This window comes from Leptonotus elevatus, chromosome 8, assembly GCF_054856555.1.
Source record: "Leptonotus elevatus isolate MCC_2025b chromosome 8, RoL_Lele_1.0, whole genome shotgun sequence".
Taxonomy (NCBI): domain Eukaryota; kingdom Metazoa; phylum Chordata; class Actinopteri; order Syngnathiformes; family Syngnathidae; genus Leptonotus; species Leptonotus elevatus.
The window spans coordinates 24,849,894-24,872,020 of record NC_141246.1 but is presented as its reverse complement, the minus strand read 5'-3'; the positions used below and the strand labels follow the sequence as shown (position 1 = coordinate 24,872,020).

General features: G+C 40.8%; 1 protein-coding gene across 3 annotated transcripts in view; it reads right to left on the bottom strand.

Annotated features, from left to right (window-relative positions):
- The window catches only part of wdr17 (WD repeat domain 17), a 45,428-nt gene extending 23,612 nt beyond the window's left edge, over positions 1–21,816 (bottom strand). For 2 of the 3 annotated variants that reach the window (XR_015095732.1, XM_086081788.1), the window contains exons 1-17: positions 21,723–21,816; positions 17,278–17,406; positions 14,820–15,003; positions 14,511–14,741; positions 14,052–14,162; positions 11,238–11,378; positions 10,844–10,966; positions 7,724–7,911; positions 7,432–7,600; positions 7,240–7,331; positions 6,800–6,882; positions 6,574–6,660; positions 6,196–6,360; positions 5,859–5,974; positions 4,531–4,617; positions 3,504–3,653; positions 3,284–3,414 (exon numbers count right to left, since the gene is read on the bottom strand). Coding sequence is in view for 2 of the 3 variants with exons in the window: in XM_086081788.1 (XP_085937914.1) it covers positions 3,284–3,414; positions 3,504–3,653; positions 4,531–4,617; positions 5,859–5,974; positions 6,196–6,360; positions 6,574–6,660; positions 6,800–6,882; positions 7,240–7,331; positions 7,432–7,600; positions 7,724–7,911; positions 10,844–10,966; positions 11,238–11,378; positions 14,052–14,162; positions 14,511–14,741; positions 14,820–15,003; positions 17,278–17,400 (2,181 nt within the window). In the remaining variant the exon portion in view is untranslated. Of the gene's footprint in view, positions 1–3,283; positions 3,415–3,503; positions 3,654–4,530; positions 4,618–5,858; positions 5,975–6,195; positions 6,361–6,573; positions 6,661–6,799; positions 6,883–7,239; positions 7,332–7,431; positions 7,601–7,723; positions 7,912–10,843; positions 10,967–11,237; positions 11,379–14,051; positions 14,163–14,510; positions 14,742–14,819; positions 15,004–17,277; positions 17,407–21,722 lie in introns of those variants that run through there. The other variant, XM_086081789.1, reaches the window with a different exon arrangement.
- Positions 21,817–22,127: the final 311 nt, after the last annotated feature.

Below are 22,127 nucleotides of genomic sequence, written 5' to 3'. Positions count from 1 at the left end.
TGCAGCATGAAATAAATAAATATGAGAGGAGAGCCGTTTTATTTGATGACTGATAGTGATATTGATATATTTGAATCTATTTATAAATTTATTTCCACATTTTTAAAAAAAAAAAATTGGGGGGAAGTCTCATTTTTTATTTTTTTATTTACTTTTACTTTATTATTATTATGCATGTATGCATTTATGCATTTATTTATTTATTTAGTCATGTGTATATATTTGTGTTGTTGTTTTTATTGTATTTAATTATTGAATTATATATTTGTATATCTTTTTTTAGTTTCACTTTATAATTTTTTTTTATTTTGGCATTTTGGGTCCTCCATATTGTGACGATTTGCGGTTCTGAAAATGAATAAATGTGTGAATCTCTCTATTCTTCATGAACTGCCAATGTTGCATATCGAAATGACCAAAAATTTATTTATTACTGTTTTTAATGATGATAGGGTGCTCCATGATCAGAGTGAACAGTCAAAGTACAATCAAGACAACAGTCAATCGACATTACTTTGTTTTTAATACTAATACTAATAAGTGCTGACATGAGATGAACAGAATATTGACCTAAAAATTATTGACCCTAAGATGACAATGAGATTGTCCAATTAGTATGATGATGCTAATGTTATGTTGTCAAAATATTTGTGGTTTTATATTGTGAATTTTTTTTCTGATATTGACAATTTTAAATCGGTAATATTAGTTACCATAATTGTGATAAATGTAACAGTAGTGCTTCCTAAGACCTGTTTGGTAAACTAATACTATACCTTTCCCATAGGTATAATTGTGAGTAGTTGTCTTGACTGGTGAGCCATCCAAGTTAGCCCTAGTGACCCGGAACAGCAGCAATGGTGCAGAAAAAATTGATTAATGGATTGTAGTAGCATTAATGACTGCATCTAGGTTTTGGGATATGTACTGTATTATCATCCCTTCCGTGAGCCGACAACTTATCGAGGGCAGGGACCCAAGGGCAGGGACCCAAGGGCAATCCTCGAACCCGCTGGCCGTCAAGCAGAAGAAGGAGTCCTATCAGGGTTTTTTGGCCTGTGGGATTCCGGAGGCAGCTGACAGGTACCGGCTGGCCAAGCGGAACGCGGCTTCCGCGGTCGCTGAGGCAAAAACTCTGACATGGGAGGAGTTTGGTGAGACCATGGAAAACGACTTGTAGAACGCTTTGAGGAAATTCTGGTCCACCATCCAGCATCTCAGAAGAGGAAAGCAGTGCACCATCTTCACTGTATATAGTGGAGATGGGGTGCTGCTGACCTCGACTCGGAAGAATACTTCGAAGACCTCCTCAATTCCACCAACACGTCTTCCTTTGAGGAAGCAGGGTCTGGGGACTCTGAGGAGGGCTCCGAAGTTACTGAGGTGGTTGGAAAGCTCCTCGGTGGCAAGGCCCCGGGGGTGGATGAGATCCGCCCGGAGTTCCTAAAGGCTCTGGATGTTGTGGGGCTGTCGTGGTTGACACGCCTCTACAACATCGCGTGGACATCGGAGACAGTGCCTCTGGATTGGCAGACCGGGGTGGTGGTCCCCTATTTAAGAAGCGGGACCGGAGGGTGTGTTCCACTTCCAACTATAGAGGGATCACACTCCTCAGCCTCCCTGGTAAGGTCTATTCAGGGGTGCTGGAGAGGAGGGTCCGTCTGGAAGTCGAATCTCATATTCAGGAGGAGCAGTGTGGTTTTTGTCCCGGCCATGGAACAGTGGACCAGCTCTACATTCTCGGCAGGGTCCTCGAGGGTGCATGCGAGTCTGCCCAACCGGTCTACATGTGTTTTGTGGATTTGGAGAGGGCGTTCGACCGTGTCTCTCGGGGAGTCCTGTGGGGGGTACTTCGGGAGTACGGGAGTCGGATTCGTTCCCAGTGAGGGTTGTACTCAGCCAAGGCTGCCCATTGTCTCCGATTCTGTTTATAACTTTTATGGACAGAATTTCTTTTTTTTTGGAGAGGACGGTCCATCGGAAAGTCGAATCTCGGATTCAGGAGGAGCAGTGTGGGTTTCGTCCCGGCCGTGGAACAGACCCTCGGCAGGGTCATCGAGGGTGTGTGGGAGTTCGCCCAACCAGTATACATGTGTTTTGTGGATTTGGAGAAGGTGTTCGACCGGGTCCCTGTATGACCGGAATCAGAGTTTGGTCCACATTGCCGGCAGTAAGTCGGATTTATTTCCAGTGAAGGTTGGACTCCGCCAAGTTTGCCCTTTGTCTCCGATTCTGTTCATAACTTTTATAGACAGAATTTCTAAGCGCAGCCGAGGCATTGAGGGGTTCCGGATTGGTAGCCTCAGCATTGCATCTCTACTTTTTGCAGATTATGTGGTGCTGTTGGCTTCATCAAGCCATGATCTCCAACTCTCACTGGAGCGGTTCGCAGCTGAGTGTGAGGTGGTTGGGATGAAGATCAGCACCTCCAAATTCGCCATGGACATCAGTCAGAAAAGGGTGGAGTGCCCTCTCCGGGTCGGGGATGAGATCCTGCCCCAAGTGAAGGAGGGTCTTGTTCACGAGTGAGGGCAGGATGGAGCGGGAGATTGACAGGTGGATTGGTGCAGTGTCTGCAGTGATGTGGACTCTGTATTGGTCAGTTTTGGTGAAGAAAGAGCTGAGCCGAAAGGCGAAGCTCTCGATTTACCAGTCGATCTACGTTTCTACCCTCACCTATGGTCACGAGCTGTGGGTCGTGACCGAAAGAACAAGATCCCGAATACAAGCAGCCAAGCCAGCATGGTCTTAGCTCCTACCAAATGAATGCAGTCACTTTCTCGTCTCATGGTTGATCCTGTTGAAATGGAAGGATGTACGACCACCCTCCTTTATTCAGTGAGTGAGAGAAGTCATGATGTGCTTACAGATTGAGAATTTAAGATATTGTCTAAGAGGTTTTCAAAAAAATATCATAAGACCTTTATGACCATTAATTAACTACATGGAGAAGTTGTCATTTGTTGATGTGTGACCTTTGGTGTAAGCCAACGACTTTGTAATACGATGCAGCCTTTTTTTTTTTAAGTTGTTGTTGTTTGGTTGGTTCTTTTGGGGTTAACATTTGTCTAAGTTGTGCTGAAATATAATAATCAACCTTTGTGCCATTCTTTGTAACTTGTATACTTTTGTTACTTGCCTACTCAAGGGCAATTTGTTACTTGTAATCAAAATGGAAAATAGAAATAAAGTTTTCAACAAAAAAAGAACTATTAATATTGTATTATCAAATCTATTATGTAAATACAAAACTACATCAACAAAAAATATAGAAAATAGCTACCGAGCAGCATTCAGAGAACCATCGCAGCTTCTTGGCTGTAGTGTCGGAGCTTAGCTTCTCCAGCTCCTGCTTGATGTCTCTTGACACTTTACCACAGAGCAGTGGTGGAGAACTTGGAACCATAGCTTTATCTGCAAGACACATCACCAATGTGGGTCTATACCACCTTAGAATTCCCAACAAGATGAAACAGAACCAACCCAGAGTGAATACAGTATACCAGTGTTTCCAATTATCTTCTCCCATGGTTGGTTGGTGAGGATGTTTAGCAGCAGAGGAGAGATGAGTGGTGTTAGAGACCACAGCCTCACTGTACTGTCTCTGCTACAACTGGCCATGGTGAAAGGACGACTCTGATGGCATGTTAAACCTAAACGTGCGCACGCACACACAAGTCCTGACATCAACCCAACTGAACATTTGAAGGATGCACATGATCTTTATGGTGAGTGACCAACACAAGCATGATGGCTGATTTGACCTTGGAGAAGTCACATTAACAATTTTCTTTTCAATTTGTTCTATGTGGCCCCACTGTCTAAACATGGTACTCTGATTAATATTGCTTAATTACCTTTAAAGCTGCTCAATGCAGGAAATTGAATTTCAAAATCGCGTCTGCCACATGTGGCCAAAAAATGAAACTGCACACTCCTTTCTTCACATACACAAAACAATGCATGCATGACATCACATCCGCAGACAGAGGGCGAAAAATATCGATCCTGAATCCAGTTTGAAAACTATTGGCCAGAGGCTTGCAAGAGTACCCATTGTGAACAGCTAAGGTGTTAATCTGCTCATTAGAAGATGTTTTAGTCATAAATGGTCAAATGAAAAGGCTACTGTAAAGATATTTTGGGGCAAATTTCTACATTGAGCAGCTTTAAGTAATTGTTATTTTTAATAATAATGACATTTAGGTACGCAACCAGTTTTTCATTCAATATCACTACAAAGTCACCTTTGACCCTTAACATGTTATTATTTTCTCACAATATTTATCAACAATGTAGGATGGATATGCCACACTTACTACAAAGTCTCAGCAAGTGCTTACATTTTAAAATGATCTCTTGTACAAAATTCATACGAAATCACAATGTCCATGACTGATGCTATTTTTTAACAGACCTGTTGGCTACTCAATTGTTCCTTGGGAACAATCAACTAGTCAACTAGCGCGGGCTCCGTATCGGTGAAACCTGGTCATCAACCATTCATATTCCATTCATTCATCATTTTACCATAGACATCAGCACCATGGTCATAGACTGTGTCCAGGCAGTTGCCATCTCTTGTGTCCCAAACTCTGATTGTATAATCCCAAGAGCCTAGAAAAAAATAAAAGAAATGTAAATAATAGCTATGTATCTCTAAATTAAAGTCCAATGTATATTACAGCCAATAACACATCGGTAAACAAAAAGTATTGCAAAGCCACAAAGTTTAGCATACCAAATAAATCATCATTAAAATATAGTATATATTTTTCAAGGTGTTTTATTTGATGCAAATACAGTACTACACAAATGTGAGTACGCACTAGAAAAATTATATATAATTCATTCATTCAGACTATTACCAAACATCAACAGGTGGATCAACAAATCCAGCCAAATGCTGCAGCTCAACACATGGCTATCAATGGTCTGCGAGTCCAGATGAATACATTTCATTGATACTTTCAATCTGTTTTGTCAACGGGCAGGGTTTGGGACTCCAGGTCCAGAAAGTAAAAACCCTGCCTCAGATTGGCTTTAACCACAAGTGCTTCTACTCAACAGGTGGAGATGAGAAGCTTGTTAACCTGCCAGTCGAGTAAAAGCACCTGTGGCTAAAGCCAATCTGTGGCAGGGTTTTTTTCTTTCTGGACCTGGATTCCCCCAACCCTGGCAACAGGATGACTTTTGGAAATGGCCCATACCTAGCCAGAGGTGGAGTTAGAAGGTTATTGGCTAACCTCCTCCACATTCTGTGATATCAAATTGGACAAGAATATTATCACTTATTACAAGTGGCCGTGAGAGAAGGGACAAATGTGAGAAGTACTTCTGCTTCACCAGTCAATGATTAAAGATTCAGCACCTAAACAGGAGACCTCACCACAGTTCAGGCCCTACCTGCTGCATCCATAGTAGCACCTGCCCCAAATACAATCTTTGGATCCAACAACTACATTCATACCTTCTGTAAGATTGTCACTGTCCAGTGTCCAATTCTTCTCCGACTTCACCAAAATGCTTTTCTAACCACCCTGGAAGCTTGGTGAAAACAAATAAACATGCACTTTCTCCGTATATCACAAGATCACCACTTGGGTACTACTAAAACTCTGTGCCCCTCCAGAAATTACCTTCATTGCCATCCAAGAACTCCATTTCTCCTTCTTTACCCACCAAAACTGCTTTATCTATGTTTTATTGCACCTTGACTATAACTGTGAACAGCCCCTTGAAAACTCCTACTGGGCTAATGTTAAACAGTTGAAGAGCGGGATGTAAATCACAAAAAGTATGGTATTAGTATATTTGACTTAATGAATAAAGATAAAGCACGGTAGAAAAAAACAAACCTGAAATGAGGAGGTATGGAATCTCTGTGTTCCACATCAGGCCTCTGACTGGCGCTGTATGACCACTCAACACATTGATGCATGCATCCTGTGTGTAGTCCCATATACGAACAGTACTGTCAAAATACAATCACACGTGCCTCTTCAATTTATTTATCTTTTTTTTTACAATACAAAACACAGAAGAATTCACAAGAAATGCATGATAAGGTATATTACGTACATACATACATACAGTATATCAGCTTTTTTTTTCATTTATCTTTAGAGTTTTGGGGGAAATTTTTTTGTTCATTCATTTGATAATAGACTCATAACTGTTTGTGTTTGAACTCACCCATCATCTGATCCAGAACAAAGTATCCCCTCTCTGAGCGGAGACCAACGGACATGAAATACTTTAGCTAGGTGTCCAGTAAAGACTTTGAGTGGCTGGTCTGAGCTAGTGGCCAGGTAATACACACGGACATTCTTATCCTCGCAACCAGTAGCAATCATATCCCTGTGGGAAAAATTCAGCCATTATAAAACAGCTATACATTTGTTCATGTAAAAATATATTGTAATATCCTTCCTGGTACTTTGTGGTACATCATGTTTGTTAATCCTGGAATATCTTGCAATTATGTTTTGTTTTCTGTATGGATTCAGTGATTAAGGAACTGATCTGTGGTACACAATATATTGCTCTCCCTGTTAAAAAGGTAGAACATACTTGTTGTTTTGACTCCAGTCACAGCCAAAAACTGCAGCAGGATGTTTGTACTTATGAAGGATTTTACCATCAATGGTCCGAATGATACTGTTGTGGGGGGGGGGGGGGGGGGGGTGAGGGGGGGGGGGTCACAAGAACTCAAGATACACGCAGTATATAATCAATATTTTTGGCACAATTATGATATGCTGTTAAATAATAATAAGAACAGAAGATGACCACTTACCAGAATCCATCACCACTACAGGTTGCAATTCGCTTTGAATCTTTGTGACTCCAAGATATACAAAATATACCATTTTTACCATGCTGGAGGAGGATTAAACAAAGATTAATAGAGGGTCACAGTTGTTGTTTTTTAGAGTTATGTAGATTTTAAGTATTAAAAAAGAGCAAATAAATGATGTGACCTGGGGAAAGGTCACTGTTGAATCATTTTTCTTAATTCTTTTTTTTTTGTATCCAAACGGTAGGACTGTACCCTATCATATGCAGTCGCAATATACAGTACAACATACAGCAAAATGTAATGGGAAAGAATGGGATTTCATGTGAAATCTACAGATTGTAACTGCACATCTAAAACCTGCTCCTCTAAAAATGAATGCAGTGCCAATAAATGCGGAAAATACACAGAAATATTTTTATAGCAGTGAAGCAAAAAACCTCATTAAAGCGCGTGATTATTTTTCCTTTCCTGATGTCCCAAATAAAAGCTCCATTGCGAGATGTTGCTCCTGCAATGCAGTTTAGGTCACCTTCAAAACACACAGTTTACATTATTTTGTTAAAATTTAGAAATTTTACTGAATTTGTGTATACATGAGCAAGTGTGTGGGTGGGTGTTTGTGTTTGTACCTGGAGCCCAGGACAAAGAGTAAACCACTCCTTCATTGCCAGGGGACGTATAAACTGCTGTCAATGTGTTTGTGTCCCAGATTTTGATGGTTCCATCAAAGCTCGCTGTAGCCAACAAATTAGGGTCATCAGGCTTAAACTTGCAGTCAAAGATGGTCTCGACATGGCCCTGGAAATGGACAACTGTCATGAATTCTACCAAGAAACAAATTATATGTTTCAGTTACTAAAATAAATACATATTATTCTTTTTAGACAAAAATACAATATACAAGTACTTTAGTGACAATACCAGGTCTCGTAGAAAGTCCCACTTCTTAGCGCCCATGTCATAGAGCCCTACACCTCCATCCATAAAACAACACACTGCATGACCAGGAGGCAAAGAGAAGGACTGGTTCTGTGACAAGGTTGGGGGAGGTACTGCCTCACTAGTAGAGCTGGTGTACTGGCTTTTACCAGAAGAACAGGAACTGTGAGCTGTTGACAGAGGAGAATCACATAATCTACACCCCAATCAATTTAAATATCATGGAAAACATTTATTTCAGTTGTTCAATTCAAAATTTGAAACTGGTATAGAACAGATTCACTACACACTACCTTCAGTTTGCCTACAAGCAGGGTCGCGGCACTGACGATGCTATCAACAGCATCACACATCTGGTCAGCAAACACCTAGACGGCCCTAAAGCTTATGCACGTGTGTTGTTCATTGACTTTAGCTCAGCGTTCAACACAATGCAGCCGCACCTGCTTTTGGGTAAACTAAAGGAGATGAATGTGAACCCGTACATCTCAAGGTGGTATCACTCCTTCCTGACACAGCGCACACAGCAAGTCAGGGTCAACAGCTCCCTCTCGGAACCCAGATTGATAAGCACAGGCGCCCCACAGAGCTGCGTCAGCTCTCCGGTCCTCTTCACGTTGTACACAAATGATTGTGTGACATCACACCCAGAGAACTTTATCATTAAGTTCTCTGATGACACAGCTATCGTCAGCTTGCTGCAGGCTGGCGGTAGCCCACTGGACTATTTCTCAGAAATAGAGAAATTTGTCCAGTGGTGTGACCAGAATCATCTTGTGCTCAATGTGGGGAAGACAGAGGAGGTGATATTTGATCCAAAAACTGTTGGTGACCACAGGCCAGTCGTCATTAAAAGCAATCACATCAGCCAGGTGGGTTCATACAGGTATCTGGGGGTCCACATTGACAACACACTCAGCTGGAGGGTACATGTTGGAAGTCTCTGCTCCAAACTCCAACAGCGTCTCTATTTCCTACGCAGACTTAGGGTCTATGGAGTGGAGCAGAGGATCATACTGTTGTTCTACCGGGCTGCATTGGAAAGTATCATCAGATACGGCATTGCGGCCTGGTACGGCAACCTGACTGTGCAGTCAAGGTCACAGATTGCCGGTCTGGTGCGGACTGCCATGAAGATCATGGGGGTCAGGAATCATCCTTCCCTACAGATGCTTTATGAGCGGTCCGTCACCGGACTGGCACAGAAAATTGTTACTGACCCGACTCACATTCTGCATCATGAGTTCCAGCTACTGCCTGCCGGCAGGAGATTCAGGGCCCCCATAACCAGGCTGAACCGCTACAAGAACTCATTCCTGCCGACATCCATCAAACTGCTTAACAACCAACATTAACTCAGTACAATAAGATATATGGTGCAATGTTGTGTGTGTGGAATATATGCTTAGATAATATATATATATAAATATATATAATATATACTTCTGTCAAGACTTCTGGGAAGTCTTCTACTTATTGCTGCACTTATTATTTAACTTTAATTTTATCTCTTTTTATTCTGTTGTTTTTTCTTTACTGTAACTGCAGCTGGACGGAGTCCAGGAAAAAGTTCCCCACGGAGAAAATAAAAGTATATCGTATCGTATCGTATCGTACACACAACCCCCCAAATTCTGAAAATACCACCAGAGCCAATCTAAATATTTTTTAATATAGAATTGTTGGCCTTCTGAAAAGTACTGTATGTTCATTAATTAATACTTGATTGGCGCTCCTGTGTGTGGCAGGTCAGCAATCACCCTGTGGCATTGCTGGGGTGCTATAAGGCCCAGGCTAGTTTGATAGAAGCTTTCAGTTTGTCTCTGTTATTAGGTCTGATGTCTCTCATCTTCCTTGTGACAGTACTCATATCTGGTGAGTTTGCTGGCCAATCAAGCACAGTAATATGATGGTCATTGACCAATTTTTGATCGTATTGGCAGTGTGGGCAGGAGCTCAGTGATGGCGATATACAAAATCAGCATTTTCATAAAGCGTGTCAGCAGAAGGAAGCATGAAGCATTGTAAAATTTCTGGGTGAACAGCTGCATTGACTTTGGACATCAGAAAACGTTGGATCAACACTTGCAGATGACAAGGTTGGCCAACTGGTATCCCAAAACCATCATTAACATCGTTGGAAGCTCGACTTCAAGCAACTCTGAATGTGTGCCTTTACACGCTTCTTACAGATTCCCCAACAAAATGAAATATTTACTTTTGTCTAAAAGTAGGTCTTTGCACCAGTGGGCAATTGTACAGTTTTTTTTATCCTTATCCCTCAAACCAGACTCAGTGAGTGATTATTTAAAAAGTCAGAATGCCTTTGCAGGTGATTCAAGTAAAATATTTGATTGGAGTGTGACTGTGGACTGGAAAACAATAATAATAATGCATTGGATTTATATGGCACTTTCTCTTTTGCTTTCACTCACTCAAAGCTCTCCCACAGCCGCCCTAGTGTAGGCACATAGAGGTATGGCTGCCAGTGTGCGCCGGCGGCCACCTCCAAACATTCGCAACAGCCATACATACACCAGTGCAAACGGCGCAGAAAGTCAGGGGAAGGAGAGCTCCAGTGTCCACATAAACCCAAGTCTATAAAAAAAAAACGAGAAAACACACAGCGCCGTCGCAGCCAAGGGGGGCGGAGGAAACCCGCAGCCCCGATCGACAAAATCACAGGCCACCAGCGACGGACAAGAAGAACAGCGGTATGCAAAACAAAGGTAAGTGAATCCCGCCAGAAAGTTCAGAGGGACTGTTTTCCGGGTCCCATGCCCTCTTATACATGGGACACGCGTCACCAGGAGCAATGGGCTACGTATCTTTTAGGTATTATCGAGTGTGCGCGTGCGCAAAGGATAATCTGTGCTGTTTCAGCACCGCCACCTGGCGTTCAGGACGGACAAAATAGAACTATCACTAACTAACATCTCGGCACTCTGGGCGCATGCATATCTCTGGCTTCTATTCCACTCTTCGCCTGAGGGGTCGACAAATCTGCAAAAACTCAGAAACTTAAATCATGCCCCTTTGAACAAATAAATAATAAAACTAGCTACTTTACACCCTACAAAGTCCAAAATGTGTAAATTGTACCTTTTTTTGCAAAGGGAGAGTTGAGGACATGTAAAGCATGAAAGCCCGTCTTCTTCAGTTTAAAACTATCCAAAGGAGTAGAGCGAGACACATTCCATATCCTCAATACTCCAACCTGGGAGTCTGAAAGAGACAAGGACAGCTAAAAATATATTTTCTCCAAAACATTAATACAGGTACTATACGTTGTGAGCTTTATGGAATTGCAACTGTGAAGAGCATTGCCTGTTTTAATGACATATTTTGTGTTGTTGTACAAAGACTGACTGATTGACTGTCTCACTTTCCAGCAGTTAATTATGTTGGAATATGAAAGGTAAGTCACTCTGTAAGATACCAACACACATCAAGGCAAAGGGGAACCCACCACACACACACATTGCTTTTTGTTTACCTCCAGTGAGGAACATGCCTGGGGCAGATGGGATCCATGCAAGGCACTGAACTGATGCAGCAGCTGAGGGGAAGCAGAAGGACGTAATACAAGCCAAGGCCTCACTGTCCACCAGCCTGATGCCATTATTGAGGTTGGACACTGTGAAAAAGAGCCACTGTTAAATTTGTCTTGCTGAATATGAAAAGACTTGCCACAACATCCCCTGATGGGACAAGCCAAAAGCCACAACAACAGCACTGCATCAGGCCTGTGACCCAATGACCAATCACCAACACTTTACATTCTTCTTTTGATGTTTTTTCCAAGCTGCCATGGCAACCTCTGTCAATTGCTTTGTTTTGGGGGATTATTACCTTGATTATCTTCATTAGTAGGTAAAATACATGCTCTCTTTTAACAACTCAGAATACAGAACAGAGTCCTGGCTGGGATTTGAGCAGCAAGCACAATGATTTATTTGACAGAGACATACAAATAAGACATATTCTGGCCAGATACTGAAATCTAAAAACACCATGTCATGTGTGACTGCTGTAGTGTTATTAAAAAAGCAGACAGAGATATATTAAGGGTGTCTAAACTACAGCAATTCATTTTTTTTAGCAGCTCACGGCATAGGCAAGGTAAACATCTGAAGTGGCCCATGTCCACTTTGTTTTTATCTGCTCAAATGTATTTTGTATTTTGTTGCTCATCACCCCGGCAAGCTCCCCGGATCAGCAAGGCACCGACCTGAAGATGAATCCGCCAAGAAGCTAATCCTAAATCTTATCCTGGTTGACAGTTCAACAGCTGTAAACAATCAATGCCATCACCATTATCCAGGCCCAGCGGGACCAGCGGAAATTTTTCTGGTTGGCCCCAAGGGGCCCTCTTTATTTCGGGCCGCGAGTTTGTTTCAAAAGCAGGAAAGAGGTGCATTTTCCCGCTTGGTTGGCATGAATTATATACTTTTTGGCCACTATTTTGTGCAGAATGGATCATACACATTGAAGCAAGCATCTCACCCTCACCCTCACCCTCACACTCACACTCACACTCACACTCACACTCACACTCACACTCACACTCACACTCACACTCACACTCACACTCACACTCACACTCACACTCACACTCACACTCACACTCTCTCTCTCTCTCTCTCTCTCTCTCTCTCTCTCTCTCTCTCTCTCTCTCTCTCTCCCCCCCCCCCCCCCACTGCCTCCCCTATCCCTACCTCCCTCCCTCCCTCCCTCCGCTTCCTTGCCTTCTCTCGCTCACTCTGTCTCCCCTCCCCCACTCTTGCCAGCGCTTGCTGGCCAACGCTAGAGCCAAAGTGAGTGTCCAGACTCGTCAAAAGTAAAGTCAGACAGCAGAAAAGACACCAAAAAATTAAAGAAAAGTAGCGGAGCTGATGCACCAAATGTGCCCTAACTCAAATGTATAAATCATCGCAGAGCCCTGAAGTGCATGTGAGTAAGCAACACAAAAACAAACAATGTGCAAATAATGGTGTAATAGCATGTTTGGCTGATCATTTTTCTAATAGTAATTTAATGTTGTGGTATTTGTTGGGAACAGTAGGTTACATTGTGGGGGGGCAGCTACTCTGCCCCACTAGAAGGAAGAGACAAATAGCAGGGCTGGACCTGCTTTTTGAGATTTAAAAAATATAGTAATTACATTGAACAAATAGAAACAAATATAGAAATGACTAGTTTTTAAACGTGACTGAAACTAACATTAGCATTTTGTACCTAATTGTGTAAATCCTGCCCTTGCTAATAGTAATTCAAACACATTCTAGCACAAGGAAGTTAAAGTGTGATTGCATTTCATTCTTATGAGCTCTTACAAAATATAAAATTGGTCTTTATTATCTCCTTATTTAGGCTTTATGTTTTATATGTAGGGCTTTCTAGATATATGTAGTTTCTAAAAAAATAAAAAGATATATAAAGTGTTGACTGTTATGCTTGTTTAATTTCTGACTTTTCAGAGAATACAGGTGGTCAAATCAATTTCTTTAGCACTCTTGACTTTAACTTTTTATACTTTCATGATTGTTCAGCTATACTGATTGTGATCTAGTAAGTTGTTATTTAAATTTTTGATCATATACAACATAACTATTGATGTTTGTTGAAATGCTAAGCTATTTTAGGTTGATACATTAATACATATAAAATTAGGCATCTTCATGAAAACATTGTAAACAAAAGTGGGCCGGTCTGAGCAATGAAACTCCAGGGCTGAAAATGAGTCCTAGTCCTAGTCCCTGCCATTATCCAAACTTTTTTTACTCTTGTTGTTTCGTTTTACCTCACGCTGGTCTCCTCTCACCTTGCGGTGGTGTGCACATGGCAATAGCCTAGTAAGACTACATTTCCCACGAGTCTTCGACACGGAAGCAGGAAGTAGTTGTAGTTCCGGTATGATGGAAATAGAAACAGCTGCGTGGTCTTACGGATTGGATCAAACTGGCTCTAATAAAAAACAGTCCCATATCGATCCAGTCATTTTGGCCTGTATCGGACTCGATGCCAAAACAGTGGGTTAATCGGACCATCCCTAAAAAATAACCCTCCCAACTCTGGGTTTAATACATGCAACAATAAAATGTGGGAAATTGTGTCTGCTTGCCAGTCTGCTGTCAACTACATCAACAATTATTGCTGTATTTCTCCTAATGTGTCTAACTGTCAGTCAGCCTTGACGGTTACAGGCCAAGCGGAAATCAACACTCGTTTTACACTCCTTAAAAGGTTGTGGTCTGCATATTGAATGGACAAAAATGTGATGAGTTATAATATTATAAATTTTCCAAACCTAATAAGTAGTCTGTTGACAAAAGATCCCATTCCAGAGCACTGACTGGGTCCTCTTCATCCGTTCCCTCCAAACACTCAGGGCGCAACACATGCTTCTGACTTTTACATCCTACACACAGAAAGAAAGAGGAGTTAAGACAATGTGTATGTGTGTTTACACTTCACAGTGACTGACTCGTGTGTTGTGTTACAGAGAACAGGGCAAAACAAGAAATGGTTGAAAGTGGATGTTGTGGTCAGAGGTGGCAAATCCAGGTCCAGAAAATAAAAACCCTGCCACAAAAACCCGCCCTTTGTGCTAGCTAGCTAGCTCCCTAGCAGGTAACCGAGCACCCGGGGAGCTAACTCGGGAGCTTGCTAGCTAGCACCTGGGGCTAAAGCCAAACTGTGGCATGGATTTTACTTTCTGGACCCGGATTTGCCACCTCTGGTTGTTGGGAACCATCCCTAGGCCTACCTGGCTGGAAAATAGACAAACTTCCATCTGTGTGTCCAAATACCAATTTCCCCTTTTTGGTTGGGTGCCATCTGAAGAGACAGATATCAGACAGGAAAGAGTGGGCCTCTTTATGCACTGTCACACCAGAGTCCGAATTCCCATAGGCCCAAATATATAGTGGGCCACGTTGAGAGACAAATGCCACACCATCAGCTGAATTCCAGCACCAACTCACTGTGGCAGGGACACCTGAAAGCAAGGACATACTGTGATGGTGTACATTAGAACCTTGGGACAATCAAACACAGCTTGGTTTAGCCATGCTACCTTTAGTGTTGTCCAGTCGTGCTACAGCCTTTTGCTCAGCTACATTCCACACAATGAGCAGGTTATCAACTGAAGCTGATGCAAACAGATCAGGGTTATCAGGACACCAACTGATGGCTGTTATAGTCTTTTTGTGTTCTGACATGATGGACCTCAACTTGAATTCATTGTACTGCTGGTCCAACTACAAGAGACAGACAGAAATAAGTCATAGTTCAGTGGTGTCCTATTGGTTTCAGTGAAGTTTGGAATTATCATAGTACAATGGGATAATAATATTGATGCTAGAATAAACATTGCCTTATATGTTACATAAAGAACATAATCCAGTATTGTCACTGGTCACTATTTGATTTGTTGTTCTACCAATGCTACTAAATAATTAGCATATATAACCATAATGAGACCCCTGCCAAACTTTTAGCAAAAGTGAAATACAATTGATGGAGTGCTGTATTTATTATTATATTATTTATTCATCCACGTGCTTGTTAGTTAGCAGTAAGATGACACACATGAATGGTGGAATTATGTTGCACCAAAAGGTGAACATTAATTTTTGTATGCTGCATTCTACAAAGTTTGTGGAAATCATTTTTCTTAAATGACCCTGCCAACTGTAACTAATCTATTAGTATTTACTGGAACTCTGATACGTACCCAAAATCTGCATTCGCTATTCGTCCTGACATTAGCGAACATGTTCCGAATCAACTGGGTTAAATGGGTTACTCATTGTCTTTTTGCAGAAAAACAAGTCATAGTCCGACAAGTGAAAAATCCAATTTGATGAAAATGGTAAATTAAGTCCACTTATATAGTGCTATCTGCATAATACTATACAAAGCGTATCAGACTGCAGCCTATATTGGCATGTTGATGCAGCACATTATCAAACCACGGAAAGGTTTTCCTTCGAGTTTAAAATAACTTACTTTAACCTCTAGGATCTCATGCTGTGCACTGGCCAACGGCAAAACCCAGGGTGTATTCTTCCTTTGGTCCTGTTTTAAATCTTTTTTTTTCCCCCTAAGAAAAAAGGTCCTGTTTTAAATCTATCGCCATTGTGTTGACTAGCCTCATCCTAGCTAGCGCTAAGCTTGTTGGTCTCTCTCATGCCCAAGTTTGAAAACTCATTTTCATTTGTTGCTAGGATGCCGTGTGAGGCCAACAGTGACGTAACGACAAAGGCATTGATACATAACGTAGCTGAGCTTTATTGACTGACAACTGAACAGATTCGTTTAATGCTCATTAGGCAGCCACATATTCCCATACAGATGCAAATACTTCTGATTAGGGCTGGGCATTAAAGTAGCACTATGGAACTTTTCAACTGTAATAAAATATTTTCATAGCTTTTCTGATGAAACATTGACTTGAAACTAGTTGAATGGTACCTTGGCCGTGGCCTGAGGGGGTCTGTATCATTTCTACTGGCACTAAACAACTTTGAGGAGGATGGTAGGAACACTGTCACACAAAAAACTACAAATGTGCTGTCTGCTTTATGGCATACGTCACTTCCCTCTTTCCCCATTCGTTACAAAGACGGAAGTCAATTTGAATGTCGTGAGCTCAAAAATGACGCAATGCGCTTGTCCTCATGAGAATTGTGGTCTTCCTTCAGGCATAACGTTTACCGACTTTGTCCGTATGGCGCCACCATAACCAACGTTTTGTAAAATACAATTTCCTTAGTGTTGCTTTAATCATCTTTTTAAAAATTGAATTGTGAAAATTAGTAAAATATTGAAATCAAGGTGCATATAAATAAATCACGCTCTTTGCTTCTTCCAATATCCAAGCATTTTGAGTTGTAATTTGGCACAAGTGGCAGAATGCTGAATGGGAGGTTTACAAGTTGTGTGTACAATAGTTACTAACTAATTAATTGTGGCATTTAAGCATAATATATTCATTGCTTTTGTTTTGCACAAGCTATTAAGTTAAGTTTAAGTTAAAGCTTATTTAAAATCGATATACATTATTGTCTGAACAATTTGTACAGGATTTATTTTGGAATAAATGAAACCTTTAAATAAATGTTTGTTGGGTTTATTACTTCGATTAATTTGTAATCATCCAGAATGACTGGAAGAAAAAAAATCAAGAATTTTTATTTTTGTCCATATTGCCCAGCCCTATTTCTGGGAGGCTATGTTACACATACTGAGTACATGAATGCCATTCAAACATTCTTCTGTAACAATACACGCAACAATATGCTATGACCAATTCTGACTCGAATCCAAAAATTCTGATTCGGTGTTCGTTTTCAATTCACAACCCGATTCGAGTCACCACCGGTTCATGCACAGCTCTAAAACATGAATGAAATATTACCAAGCCTACTAGTAGTTCAATTAAAAGCTCACCGCATTATCAGTCAAAATTGAAAATGAAAATTAGGTATCACGGTGAGACAGGTGAAAATATTAATACACACATAGCTTACCTGGTAGATGTAAATGGCAAGAGTAGCGCAGTAGGCGAAGCGGTCTCCACTTGCAGCACATACGTCATTATTCCAGGGCTGACAGCCGGCTGCAAGTAAACCCACCTGCTTCACCTTGGCCATTCTCACCTAGACCAATACACATGCATAAATAATATGAAAGGATTGGTTAGCTAAAGTTCACTCACATATGGCTTATTTACAACAAAACGGATTGGATGGAACCAAACCACACGATACTACAATTTGGGCCAACAGCACTACTTCTACTACGCAATCTTACTTTTGATACATGGTTGCGGTTCTAACAATTAATATCAATTTCACACTTTATTTTGGCATTTATTTTAATTGTGAAGTTGAAATAAAAAATTACTGCCGATGTAAGCCCCATTCATTTCTGAATCAAACCACGCCCATTTCTGATTTAGGCCACGCCCCTTCCCAATACAGCTACAGATAATTTAGATGGTTGAATAGATACAGATACAGATAGTGGTTTACTCACTCATCCCTACTTTTTACCAATACTACGTACGTATGAACAGGCATGAATGTGTGTTACGATCAGTGGTACGTTACCCATGCACTGCTAGCACCAATTAAATTCAACAACAGCAAAAACTCATGCTTTCAATTCCGTTGTGTTCCCGGCCATCTTGTCGACTAAGTGATCATATTCATTAGTTATATACAAACACATACTTGTGTCACCTACAAACAAATATCCATCCATCCATTTTATACCGCTGCAGGGTCACAGCCCATAGGGAAGCTGGAGCCTATCCCTGCTGACTTTAGGTAAGAGGCAGTACACTCTGGACTGGTCACTTACATGGAACAGACAACAATAAACACTCACATTTGCACCTATTGGGCAATTTTGAGTCTTTCTGTAACAAACCTACAAACAATGCATGTTTTTCGAATGTGGGAAGAAGACACAACCATGGGGAGGCAAGATATAAAAGCAGAGCCTCTGACTATGAAGTTGTTAAAAACTAGGGGTGTCAGGCGATTTAAATATTTTAATGATAACTCATGATTAATCGCAAATTGTATATCTGTTCTAAATGCACAATAAAATATACAATAAACTATTATAAAATAAATAAATAAAATGTTCTAAGTTTCATACTCTTGTTAACATAAAGGTGGAAGAAAATGTTAAACTAATAGAAATGGCTGCATCTTTTAGTCATTGATACAGTAATTTCATAATAACTCATAAAATTGTTCGAAGTTAAAATAAAAAATATGTACTGTACTGTTCTGTAAAAAAACAAATGTGATCTTGATTTGTGTTGAGGTCATTTTTCTGCCACTAGATGGCATAATTGCATTTGTAAGACCTTAGTGACAGCTTAGTCACTAAGCGGTGTCAAACTTCGGTCCTCGAGGGCCATAGTCCTACAGGTTTTGGAGGTTTCCCTCTTCCAACACAAGCTGATTCCAATCAGCAGGATCGTTATCAGCCTTATGCAGAGCTTCCTGATGAGCTGATCATATATCAGCTGTGTTGGAGAAGGGAAACATCCAAAACCTACAGGACTTCGGCCCTCGAGGACCGGAGTTTGACACCTATGGCTTAGTACATTTTTCTTTTCATATTAAGATCTAATCTTTAACGTCAAGTAACTTGTGATATTCTGCACATTTTTAAAATTGTAAAATACAACTTGATCCCAGTCTCCACAAATATATGCATTATTATTAAATTTATTACTGCTAAATTTTGACATGGATGCGTCTCCTGCGTTGCTACTGGAATTCCCCTCGTACAGGCTTTCCAAGTAAGGGGTGGTCATTAATAGCGTGTTAAAAAAATTATTGGTGCTAAAGGAACTTTAAATTAACACACAAATTTTTATATCCCTATTATAAACAAAAGTTGTTGTTTTTTATCAACGTACGGCTTTCTTATTTTGTAATAATACTGGATATTAGTGAGCAATAGCGCACTAATTTTCACCGTTAACAATAATAATAAATAAGAGAGTCTTAAAGCATCTTGAAGTAGTTGTCGGTATATGTAATAACATATGCTCTATACTGGGATCCAGTTAATACTACTAACTGTCTCCATTTCCGCTTATATCACTCTTATCACACAACATCACAATATATACTGCAGCGCCACGGTTTAAGTACTTGTAGGACAAGATGATTACAAAGAGCTACAGTATGTGAAGAGGATTGCACTAATCTGAACAGTCATTGGCCAAGACAACTGCTTATCTCCTAATTGAGTAAAGTTCCAATAGATAATTTTGTATTTAAAATAAATAAATAAATAGATAACAGCGATGCATGCTGTGGATTAGACCTATTGGTTCTATGTTAAGCCCCTGCAAATAATTGATGATTGATTGAAGTCTTGTTTATGGTAAAAATTGTAATGGAAAGCAGATGGCTAAATTACATTACAGCATAGCACAGGCATTTATGTACATTTGTAATTAATCCAGTAATAATAATAAAAAAAATTAAAGACAAAAAAAGTAATTGTCACATTGATTAAAATTAGTGCTTTGAAATATTAAGCTGTCAGCTCTCTATTTTGTTACGGGGTGGTCACGGAGAGGCGTGATGTCTGTCGGCGTGTGAAGTGGAGGACCCAAAATGCAGGGAGGCAGGAGAACCACAGCAGGAGTGCGGGCGAGACTGGCGTACTTTATTTTACAGAAAACACTAACCAGGGTACTGGTTAATGCTAACTAAACAACAAACTGAAAAGATACAAAATCAAAATGACAGACAGACAGACAGACAGACAGACAGGCAGGCAGGCAGGCAGGCAGACAGGCAGACAGACAGACAGACAGACAGACAGACAGACAGACAGACAGACAGACAGACAGACAGACAGAACTCCGGGGGTGACCGTGACAAGCGGCAATGATCCCACGCCAACTGATCACCACCCGGGAACTAAATACACCCACACTAATTGGGTAACTAGCATCACCTGGGGCCAGGCACAAGTGGCTGAGGGCCCGGATTGGTCAACCCGCGGAACGGCTGGAACCCACTCAGGACCAATCAGGACCCTCAACCAAAACCAGATCTTCCCAGACATGACATATTTATTATCTTTACGATTTCAAAACAGAGAATTGTCCAAATGGAAAAAAGGATTCACAATTTACCAGTCAAAATGTAAAAAAAATAATAATAAATAACAGACGCAAGGGCGGGGATCCACATTTATTATTATTTTTTTTTTTTTGGTCCTATTTACTTTGTAGGTCTAGTTGTTCTTTGTTTGATTATTTTATTAATAGTCTGTCTTTTTTTCTCTAAAACGTTTTTAGTAGGCCTAATGATACATAGCTGAAATTGACAGCTGCAAGTTCTTTCTTCCTTAACCCACACTTTAGCTTTCATTATCAATTTTCAGCACTGGACAGCAGCAGTATGCATGACTGTGTTCATAAAATCTATTTCTCCCACCTAAAATCGTACATTATTGCAATAATCAAACCTGGCAGCAGTGCACGAGTGGTTGCAACATTAATCCATATAACAGCTATAAGAACAGCTTCTGGGTTGATTTGTAACATAACACTCAAGTTCACAAACATCGGTGCAAATAGTTTGCAACATGCTGATGCGATGAAACAATATACTGACTGTAAGAGCACAAATTGACCCAAACTACAGCCACATCACTCAAACTAACTAACTAAGCCCGCTGCAGCTAGTTAGTCAAATGCCTTAATAGTTATATTATTAGTTCCCCGTTGTTCAATTAAGAAATATATCATGTATAGAAGAAGGTAGATGGTAGCCTATGCTGCATGTTAAGCACCATGGTTGTGCCTGACATGCAGGTCTCTTTGTCCGCTACTATTTTTATGTTTACTTGGCACTCTTTTTCAGTAAAAAAAGATGACAATGTTTGCGTTTTTAAGGGTAAAGACGACTATAAAACAAATAAAAGGTTAGGTGCTAATAGGTCTGTTATGCGTCCCTCTACATTTGTTTTGATTTTAATTAATGATTTTCAATAATGCAGAGGAAGGCTTATTTTGAGCTTGCAAAGTATGATTACTAGATGCGTTTCCATTGGTGTGTAATCAGAACAACAATGAAAGGCGAATCAGTGTACCAATAAGCTAACATGACGTTAGCTACTTCTAGCCCAAATTGTTATATTCGCGTGTAAACAAACACATTTTGGAGTTGCATTCATGTGGGTTGTCGATCTTTTATAAGCGTGTGTAGATGACATCAACAGGTTTCAGCACAAGCTAACTAATACGCAAGGAAAGTCTCTAACGAGACGTGCATATCGCAGATCGCCCTCATCTACATCACAGGCATGCTGATGTCACACTCGCCCTTTGTCGGTATGAGCTGTGTGTCGGTGTGCCACTACTGCTGCTTGATATTCCTGCGCTAACAGGGTGCAAATTGTTACATCTGCATGGTTGTCTGCTTACCCTCAGTTACAGGCTGGCTTGAGCACAATGGACAGCTCCTCGATACTGAAGCCGTCCTGCCGCTCTGTTTGGTGAAGTAAGGCCTCAGTGGCGGCAGTGATTGGCCAGCTAGACGGCTTGATTTAATCCGTTATTGGTCGTCCTCACTGCCAGTCATGCACGTACGTCTGTCGCTACTCAAGTACGATGCAAGAGTACTGTACGTAGAAGCAAATCAGCCGTGATTTCTGCATCGCACCGTCTCCATTTTACAGTGTGAGATCAGTGACAGCAGCATGTTCAAAAGGGATAAACTGTCTTGAATTAAAATGGTTAAAACTTTCTATCCGTTTCCTAACCTTAATTGAGCTAAGGCACATCCTTTTCATTTGAAACCCCCCAAGATGCTATAAATATAGAGACAAA